The sequence below is a fragment of the Leptonychotes weddellii genome, chromosome 3 (genome assembly GCF_054177405.1).
Source record: "Leptonychotes weddellii isolate Sample4059 chromosome 3, ASM5417740v2, whole genome shotgun sequence".
In the NCBI taxonomy this organism is placed as follows: domain Eukaryota; kingdom Metazoa; phylum Chordata; class Mammalia; order Carnivora; family Phocidae; genus Leptonychotes; species Leptonychotes weddellii.
Window position 1 is genome coordinate 51,557,246 of NC_138371.1, and position 10,716 is coordinate 51,567,961.

Below are 10,716 nucleotides of genomic sequence, written 5' to 3' on the forward strand. Positions count from 1 at the left end.
CAGACAGGTAAAGCCATTTACCTATGATACAAAGATACTCCAAAACAGTAAATAATGAAACATACTTTATATGTGTCTTTAAACTGCACTCTATCATTTCTAAAAATGAAGAATATTTAATATTCTTTCAAAATATTTAATATTAAAATTACTTTACTTTCTCCAAACAGCCACAAAATGACAGTATGGGAAAATCAATACAAGTATATATGGCAAGAAGGAGAAATCTGTTTAAGAAGAAAATACATCAAGAATAATTCACAATCTTGGGGCACCTTGGTGGCTCAGTCAGTTAAGCATCTGCCTTCGGCTCAGGTCAAGATCTCAGGGTCCTGGGATGGAGCCCCAGGTCAGGCTCCCTGCTCAGTGGGGAGTCTACTTCTTCCTTTCCCTCTACCCTTCCCCCCACATGCTTGTGCTTGCTTTCTCTCTCTCTCTCAAGTAAATAAATATATTTTTTTTAAAGTATAATTCACAATCTCAAAAAAAAAGAATTCACAATCTCAACTAAAAAATAAATATAAATTACCACAAATATAGTTAACATTACATAACCAATTCTCATCCACTAGCCAAACTAGGATGTTAAACTGATGGATAGTAAAAATTAAAATTATAACAATGTCTAATAAAAAAAGAAAGTAGCTTTTACTTTTACATTCTTATTAACATACAATCTTTTTTAATTTATACAATAAAAAAATCAGAAGCTTATCATTCATGATGCCAAACATTCCCCTATAATGTAAAGGCTAATAATCAAAAGAAAAGGAGGTTAACAAAAGGCCAGATCATTAAAGCACCAGCTGCCAATATTAGCTTACAGAAATAAATGCTGGAGTAATTATGGCCCTCTTCCCATCTAATAAATGATACAATTTATTTGTATGAAGTTCTAGTCAGTGCTCTAGTTTGTCCAGGTAATGGAATATGACATGGGGGCAATTCCATGACAATATCTAAGGATACTACATCCCCTGGGATAAATATACCCAACAAACTTTTCTGAGAATCCAAATGCAGATTAAGTCATGAAGAAACCTCTTTGGCATAAAAGTTCATAAAGATAAAAATATACAATCAGCACAAAAACATAGCTAAGTGTATAAGCACAATGAAACGCTTTTTACGGTTTCTATTTTGCTAACGCAGTTACAGTTAATGGGAACTGCCATGACAAAATGATTGTTTTTATGAAAAGAACCCTCTTTATCACAAACCAATCAAAATTCATTTTTATTACTGATGTAGAAAAGTTCAAAACCATGATTCATTTATAGAGCGTACAAAAATAAGAAAAGTGTTCAAGAATAGAGGATCATTTACAAAGCAATAAAAAATTAAAACATGCATTTCTCTTACTGGCAAGGCAAATACTTCTACACATAAATGTCTGTAACTGGATTTGTTGAATATTATAATTTGTCTTTGAACAAAAAATGAGAAGCCTGAATTTAATATCTCATCTCCATTTGGTATCTTCGGTCCATCTGATAACTGCTTATCAAGAAATTTCAAAAATGTCGAAAACTGTTAAAAAGTTTGATGATATTTTCTTTCAATTTTCACTCAAATATGGAGGGCTTGAGCTAACGTTAATGACTCAAAAGTCCTCACAGAAATAAGACTAGCAAATCTTTATGGGGTACCCATCACCAAATCTTTTAAATTAAAAACTAAAAATCATGTAATTTCAGAGTATGGAATGTTAATAAAGCATACAAGAAAATTAAAACTCACCTTATGATTAACTATGAACTTACTTCAAGATCTTAACATCATATCAAAGTTTTCTAAAAGGCAACAAAACACTGCCTCTGAGAATTTGGTTTCCAACCTATTCATGAATGTAAGTATGATAAAATAAAATAAGCCACATTGCTCTCAATAAATTGTACTTTGCCTCTACTCTGAAGTAGAACCTATTTTGTCTTTGCTTTGCTTTTCCATCTGCCCCTTCAATATCCCCTTCACATGTGCCAGGTGATAAGCACTACAGTATGAGACTATTCACATGACTAATATGAATGAAAGAAGAGTCTCTGAAATGTGATGGCCAGTTCAATAACTTCTCAATAATTCCTCAGTGCCTTCCTCAATCCTGGAGAATCCTCAGAATACTAAGTAAAACTAACAATATATCTTTATCTTCACAAATAAAAGAATTGAATGCACTGTATTTTTTCAATTATCTGCTACAACCATCATCATTAGATAGTCAGGCATGTGGATATGAGAGCTTTGACTATCAGATATAATAGCTTTATCACTTTCTGCATTCTCAGTAAGCCTTGTGAGCAATAGCATCACTTCAATTTTACAAAGGACTTTTAAACTATGTTTTCCACTTCTTTGAGCTTCTAGTACCCTTCCAAACTGCTTTTAAAGTCCACATTTCCAGGGCACCTGGCTGGCTCAATCTGTTAAATGGCTGACTCTTGATTTCGGCTCAGGTCATGATTTCAGGATTGTGAGACTGAGCCCCAAGCCGGGCTCTGTGCTAAGCTTGAGACTGCTTAAGATTCTCTCTCTCTCTCTCCGTTTCCCTCTGCCCCGCCCTCTCCCACCCCCACGCTCTCTTTCTTAAATAAATAAATAAAATTCTCTCTCTAAAAAAATAAATAAATAAAGTCCACATTTCCTAGTACTTACGTGGAAGAGGGATGAAATAGAAAATACTTTATTGATGATATAAAAACAAACTGTTGTAAACATGCCTGTTTTGATAATACTTACTTTCAAGATGCTTACATATGGGTTCCATGGAACCCATAAAACTACTTTTCCAGATCATAATATAAATTAATGCTACTGCTAGAATGAAGTTATTAATAAATTTAAATAATTAAGCACCCACATGCCCACAATGAGATAAATGAAATACTGCAAGTCTTTTTTTAGCCCTTATATAGTTTACTGAGCTTCCAAATAAAGAACAGAACAGATATTGTACTGATTTCAAAAGATTAATAATTACAGTATGATGAAATTAACTGATATGCTTAAAATATAGCAAGGCACTGGTGAAGTAATAAGGTCATTCAGAAAGATGATATAGGGTTACTAGAAATAAAGACACTTTGGACAACATGCTGTCCAAAACAGCAAAAGGATAACATTACAAATATAATATCCTCAAAGGCTCTCAGGCAATAAAAGTGGTAACAGAATCTACCATGTACCACTGTAAAACAGGATGCTTAATATATGTTATAAAACATCTTATGCCCTTTTACAAATTTTGTAAGGAAACTGTGGCCCAGGAAAGTCTGCCCAAAATCACAGAACAACATGGGACACTACATTAAAAACTAATGATGTAATGTATGATGATTAACATAACAGTAAAAAAATAAAAAAAAAAAATCACAGAACAAGAGGCAGAGCTGAGCTTAGAACTCAGTTCTGTCTTACTCCTATGGCCCGGTTCCTAACTTTTATATTCTATTACCTAAGGAGCTTCAATTTCCATCTATAAAACAAGAATAATATCTATCAAACAGGATCAAATTGTTAATATTAGCAATTATCTATCTAAATCATCTAGGACAGTGGCTCAAAAAGGGATGCTTACTCTTATTATCAGTAACTAGATAATTATCAGCTAAGTTTTTAAGGCTAAAACATTTTGGCAATGTCTGAAAAACAGACCACCAATCCTTAGAGGCAAAATCTGGTAAAAGAGAAAAACTAACAGGTAAACAGCTAAAAACGAAATTAATGAACACTTATGGAGCATTTACAGTGTATCAGACACAAGGCTAAGCAACATTACCTTTTCTCATCACCTTTAAAAAATATAAAATTATCTTCACTATTTTCCAAATAAAAAACCTAAAGCTTAAAAAGGGAAGTAATTTGCCCAAGGTCACACATTTAGTAAGCAGCCAGATCTGACTTACTCCAAAGTCCATTGGAAGTGTAAAAGCAAGGTGAACGAAGTCATTGATAGGGCACTGGGCTGGCTCAGTCCCTGGAGCATGTGACTCTTGATCTCAGGGGTTGGAAGTTCAAGCCCTACGTTGGGGGTAGAGATTACTTAAAAATAAAATCTTAAAAAAAAAAAAAGTGATTGACACTGTGGGAGATTTCTACTGTTTAGTGTTCAGCACCTCTCTCTCCTTTTATGTGTATCTGGTGGCTCTGGGGAACCCTAAAGCCTGGAGCCACTCCTAGCACAGGGATAAGCAAGGGAGTCAGGCTCGTCCATCACAGTACTCCATCCTTTTGGCTACAGTGACTGCTCCAAATGTGCTCACATAACCCAAATGGGGATACTCCACCTTCCCCCAGGATATATACCCCAGTGACAGTAAAAAATTAAAAAGAAAAATAAAAACCTCAGGTAATGTACTGGAAAATCTTGCCATTAAAAAACAAAACAAAAACAAAAACAAGCAAATGAAAATTTAAAATACACAGGCTGTTATAAAAAATTTTGAAAATGATTCAATATTCAGGATTATTTTTATCCCTCTTCTAAAGTTTTAAATCAAGCATATCACCTAAAGATCCAAGTTATTAATGCAAAAATTAAAAATTAAGAAAATTCAAAATTCAAATTCAAAATCATAATTTACCCTTCCTTTCCATATTATTAAATGACAAGAACAATTCAAAATCCTCTTCCACTTTAAGAAATTTATCCAAAGAAACTACTCAGTAGATACACAAATATGTTTATGAAAGCACTGTTCACATCAGAGAAAAATAATATATACCAGTGATGGCTTTAGGATACATCAACTTGCTTGATGGAACTACAGTTGCCAGAATTCCCTTTCTACTGTTTCTGACTACAGTCAACTACAAAGGACATTCTCCAGCAGGCTCTGGGAGGACAAAAGAGAAGCAACAGCCATTGTGTAGCATATAAACACCTTCTCCCAGTTACCCAAACACTAATTTAGGTGCTGCTGTAAAGGGATTTTGCTGATATAAATGAAGTCCCTAATCAGTTGACTTTACATTCATCTAAAGGGAAATTATCCTGGGTGTGCCGGATTTAATTTGCTGGAAGTCTTTTAACAGAGGGCCTATGAGTTCATACGCTGCAAGCAGCACCTGCTGCATGTGCCTTTTCTTCCTCCTGAATCCCCCCTTCCTGGCTGCCTACTTTATGAACATGGTCCTTGGTTGGCCAACCCCCACAACAGCACAAGCCGATTCCTTGTGTATGTGTGTGCATGCATATGTGTGTAGACATAGATACAAAGCTAGAGCAAGAGCCAAAGCTAGAGCTAGAGATCAAGATCCTACAGTTTCTGCTTCTCTGGTTGAACTAATATAACACACTAAATACCTACCAAAATAAGACTAGATAATGATTTTTTCATTACAATGAAATACTGTATAGCCACTGAAAATGATGATGTGTAATTCCATTAGACAAGGAAACACATCTCAATGTTATACAACAAAATAGGTTATAAAAAAGTATGTACGTTTTATATTATGTGTTGTTGTGTTTGTTTGTTTTCTTAATTTAGGGGCAGAGAACAAGATAAGCTCTGCTCACCAAAGTTTTAATGATGATGGTGAAACTTTAAAGTCTTAATCTAGGTGTTATGATTTTAGGTGATTGTTATTTTATTCTTCAGATTCTTTTGGATTACTTCATTGTCTACAATGGCCATGTATCATAATTATTATCAGAAAATAAGAGAAAAAGAACCAGTTCTCATTTGACAGGAAAAAATGTTAAGAGAGACTTACAGGTTAAAATGTGCCCAGTCTTAAAGACAAACAAGAGTTATCCAAGCAAAGCGGACATTTCAGGCAGAGGACAGTATGTGCCAAAGATGAACTCTACAAATAGTTTAGAAAGGTGAGAATTTAAGAGTGACAAGAGATGAGGCTGAAGAGATGGACTAACTTATGGCAGGTCTTATATGCCATATGACAGTTCCAAACTAATGAAGAGAGGAATCACATTTGCATTTTAGGAAAATAACAATAAAATAACATAAACAAAACCCCACTGAAGCTTGTAGTGTGGAGACTGTATTGGAAGGAGGACAGACTAGAAACATGGAAACCAATTCAGACACTACTACAGTAATCCAAGTGAGAAAGGACAAAGTCCTGAACTAAGGTAACAGTGGTGGAGCTAAAGAGAGTAACACTAAGGTACAATTGTAAGGAATAAGAACTGCAGGATTTTGGTGGAGAATACACTGGTAGTAAAGAGACAAAAACGGTTCACTTAAGTTGGGGAGTTCAGAGAAGTCTTCCAAAAAGATGCCTTAAGAATAAGGCTCTCAAGGGCGCCTGGGTGGCTCAGTTGGTTAAGCAACTGCCTTCGGCTCAGGTCATGGTCCCAGAGTCCTGGGATCGAGTCCCACATCGGGCTCCCGGCTCAGCGGGGAGCCTGCTTCTCCCTCTGACCCTCTCCCCTCTCATGCTGTTTCTCTCTCTCTCTCTCTCAAATAAATAAATAAAATCTTTAAAAAAAAAAAAGATTATCACAGATAGATGTAAGACGACTTTAAATTAAATGTTTTTTCTTTAAATATTTTATTTACTTATTTGACAGAGAGAGACACAGCAAGAGAGGGAACAAAAGGAGGGGGAATGAGAGAGCGAGAAGCAGGCTTCCCACTGAGCAGGGAGCCCGATGCAGGACTAGATCCCAGGACCCAGGGATCATGACCTGAGCCGAGGGCAGACACTGACTGAGCCACCCAGGCGCCCCGCCTTTAAATGTTTCTAAAAGAAGAATCAGTGTGTTGGCTCACACCCACTGAAAGGAAGAATAATAAGCAAACACTAAAAATTAGAGCACCACTGAAAGGAAAAATAATAAGCAATACACTAAAAATGAGAGCACTCAACTACAAAAACCGATTCACAATTATTGTATTTATAATAGGAGTATATAGATATGTATCTCTAATCTTTTGAGGTTGACATCTTCCAAGAAAATCAAATTATTGCCATAAATAAAATACTCTGCATAGCTGCTTGATCTGAGTCACCCTTACAAGTCACTTTTAAGTCAAACACAATGTTTCATATAAATTGTTATTTTAGCCACCCCTTATTTCACTGCTTGCCCAAATACAATCTTTTAAAATTTTAAATTATAAGTAAAATATTCTCACTATAACAATTCGAACAATTCAGAAATGTAGTTCCTCTACTACCCTCCATCAACTCCCTACCCTTATTACTCTGAAATTACTAGTTAAAATGAGCTGAATATTGTTTTTCTTTGCTTAAATAAACATATACAAGTTTACATAGGGTTTATTTAACAACAATGGGTTCATACAGTATATATATCATCCTATAACTTATTTTTACTTAAGATAATCATAAATTTCAAGCCAATATGTTTAACAGGTGTATCTCTTCATTTCTATTATTTGTAATAATGTGGGCATACCATAATTTGACATATATTTAGGACATTTCTGGTTTCTTGCTATTAAAATTAATGCTATAATGAATATTGCTATATATAGTTTTAAATAATGGTACTCCTATTTCTATCAGATAAAAATTCCCTGAGAAGTTTCTGGGTCAAAGGATGGCATTTTAATCAATATTGCTATATTAAGTTCTCAAAAAGTACATTTACAGACTCACCAACAGTTTGAGGGTAGATTTTCCCCCATACTCTTGTCAGTTCTAGAAATTATCATATTCATTTTTGCACATCTAACTAAATGGAAAACTTTATCTACTTTTAGTGACAGCATCTTTTCATATGTTCATTGTCCATTTGCATTTCTCCATTTGTGAACTGCCTGTTCCTATCCTTTACTCTTGATCCTGTTGTCTTTTTCATTAATTTTTATAGAAACTTATGTGTTTTATCATATAAAGCTTTTTAAATTTTTCTGCAATCAAATCTGCCAATTTTTTCTCCTAGGGATTTTGGATTCTGTATCTTGCTTAGGCCTCCTCTGCTACCCAAGATTACTGAAACTATCTCCTATATTTTCTCCTAATTATTTTATTACAATTTGGTTTTTGTCCTTATTTTACATTTAGATCTTCAATTCATTTGGAATTTATTCTTGTGGTGTTATGACTTGGAGTTGTCCCAATACCATTTATTGAATTATTCATCTTTAAATGCCTCCTTCTAGAGTAATAGATTACAAATAGCCAAGATGGCACACAAATGAAATTCCTAGGAATTCTTCAATTTCACTAACTGAAACAAAAGTCCAAACTTATCAAAAGTTTATCAAAAGACATTTATGATTTTTTCTTTAGAAGAAATCACACATTGGGACATATGGGTAGAGTATACCAGAATCAGCATACAATGTGAAATGGTTGATTTTTTTCACATAGCAGAAATGGAAATTAAATCAATGATCTCACTTTTAACATAAACAGTAAAAATAGAAATAATCATTGTTTGAAATCTCAAGATTATTCATTGATTCAGGTCACAAATTTTTTTTTTCTATTTATTTATTTTTTTGATGTAGTGTTCCATGACTGTTTGTGTATAACACCCAGTGCTCCATTCAATACGTGCCCTCTTTAATACCCATCACCAGGCTAACCGATCCCCCCACCCCCTCCCCTCTAGAACCTTCAGTTTGTTTCTCAGAGTCCATACTCTCTCATGGTTCGTCTCCCCCTCCGATTTCCCCCCCTTCATTCTTCCCTTTCTAACTTCTTTTTTTTTTTTTTTTTAAACATATAATGTATTATTTGTTTCAGAGGTACAGGTCTGTGATTCAACAGTCTTACACAATTCACAGCGCTCACCATAGCACATACCCTCCCCAATGTCTATCACCCAGCCACCCCACGATTCAGGTCACAAATTTTTATTGAGCACCAACTAATAGGTGTTCTGGATACAATGGGGGCCAAAACAAGTAGATCCTTACTTTCATGAAGCTTGTAATCTAGTGAGAGTTTCTCTCTCTTCCAGAAAACAATGTATTTAAGTGAAAAAGAAAAAAAGAAATATATGTTCACACAAATGCAATGCAATGAAAAACATTTTGGCAAATCTTATGACACATTCAGTACTTTCATTTCCAAAATACTACTTTATTTCAAATGTACCCATTTATCCTGGTAACTGTCCATCAAATCAAAGGTGTTTCTAAAAAGTATATGTAGATTGAAAGACATTTCGGTGAATCCTAGAGATCTAGCAAACGGTAATATTGTGTTGCTTGGAGAGGAAGCAAGAACTTCGGTGGCCCTTAAATGGCATCAGGTAACAAGCGCAACTCATTAGTGACAATCACCCAAAACTTCAGATCCCACGACCGAGGCTACCCCCACTCTCAGACTAAATCCTTTTAAATACCCGGCCCTTGTGGCCACGCCCCCCATGCCAACCCACGGCCTCCTCCACCCACCCCAGCCCCTCCGCACCCAACCGGAGCTGCACAAAGTAAGCCCTCGAGAAGGAAGACGTTATTACTGCCCCTGCGGTGTGAGCTTGGCTAAGTGTCTCCCCCTCAGTTTTCTCATCCGGGAGATGAGGCTGGTACTCCGTGCCCGACTCTATCCCCAGGCCTGGGTTCAGCACCTAATGCCACAAAAGGCAAAGCTGCAGCCCTAAACCCCACGCTGCTCCCCGCGACTGCCCCGCGCCGCCCCCGCCTCCACCCGCAGCCCGAAGCCACGCGTCCTACCTGCGATTTGCGAGACGAAGGCTTCCGCCACTAGAGACATGGCTGCTGGGCGGCCCCGCGCCTGCGGTTTCTGCTCCTTACGGCCCTCAGCGTCCTCTTCTGAAACCCCAGCGTCTCCTGCTGCTACCAGGCGTGGTCCCGGCTGAGGCTCGGACTCACACAGCCCACCCGGATGCCTGCGGAAGCGGCAGGACCCCAAGATTACCGCCTGGCCTGGCCAGGAACTTCCGGCGTAGCTGACAGTGGAGGGAGAGCGCTTCCGCCGGCGCCACCGCCGCGCTCCTCCCCTGGCGCGCGGGTTCCCGAGTCCTAATCTCCTCGCGGCAGCCCCGCGGCTGGGGGGCGGGGTGCCTGGTTCCCGACCGCTCTAGGCTCCAGCCTGGGGGGCGGAAAGAGGGATCCTGGAGGTTTTCAGTATCCTTTCTGTAAGCGAGAATTTTCTAAGCAAGTTTTTTTTTTCCTTTTTAAGAATTATTTATTTGAGAGCAGAGCCCGAGCGGGGGGAGGGCAGACTCCCTGCTGCCGGGCCACCGCCGGGCGCGGAGCTGGATCTCACAACCCTGAGATCAGGACCTCAGTGGGAGCCACCCAGGCACCCCAGCAAGTAATGTTTTTAAGCGCACCATACCAGTTCCTTTTAAAAATGTATACACTATTTCATGTCATCTCAACAACCAAAAAGTCAGTATTGTTATCGCCATTTTATGGATAAGGAAACAGGCTTAGAGAGTTTAAACTGCCTGCTCAGGGAGGATGATGAAGCCCAGATTCAAATCCACGTTGAATTTTCTCTGTTTCACTATACTGCTAGATTGATTAGTCCATGGACAGACATTAGTGTTTATTCCTTTATTCAAACGTGCTTGCCAGAGAGGAGGCATGAGCAGCTCCTAAGCCGAGAGATAGTTTGCCCTTCAATTCTGGACACCCAAAAGAAGCTCATCTTGCCGAACAAGGTAAGTTTCACATACTTCTCCCTTTTGGGGGGTGAGAGGGGCAGGAAAAGGAGGAGACATTAAATCCATAAGTGGCTTTTTATACAGTTTATATACAAGCATACAATTAAGGAAACATCAGGATATGTTACAAATTTAGA

The 10,716-nt window shown here is 37.5% G+C and overlaps 1 protein-coding gene and 1 long non-coding RNA gene across 4 annotated transcripts in view; one reads left to right on the plus strand and one right to left on the minus strand.

Moving 5' to 3' along the window:
- Window positions 1-9,879, minus strand: part of MTX2 (metaxin 2) — a 61,519-nt gene extending 51,640 nt beyond the window's left edge. Inside the window, exon 1 of one of the 3 annotated variants that reach the window (XM_006739531.3) lies at window positions 9,621-9,870. In XM_006739531.3, coding sequence (XP_006739594.1) covers window positions 9,621-9,660 — 40 coding nt within the window. In that variant the 5' untranslated portion in view covers window positions 9,661-9,870. Of the gene's footprint in view, window positions 1-9,620 lie in introns of all 3 variants that reach the window. The other 2 variants (XM_081814126.1, XM_031034750.2) reach the window with 2 other exon arrangements.
- A 59-nt stretch (window positions 9,880-9,938) lies between these two features.
- LOC115943039 (uncharacterized) overlaps window positions 9,939-10,716 on the plus strand; it is a 62,743-nt gene continuing 61,965 nt past the window's right edge. The window contains exons 1-2 of the long non-coding RNA XR_014143523.1: window positions 9,939-10,034; window positions 10,491-10,576. This is a non-coding gene — a long non-coding RNA (uncharacterized LOC115943039). The remainder of the gene's footprint in view (window positions 10,035-10,490; window positions 10,577-10,716) is intronic.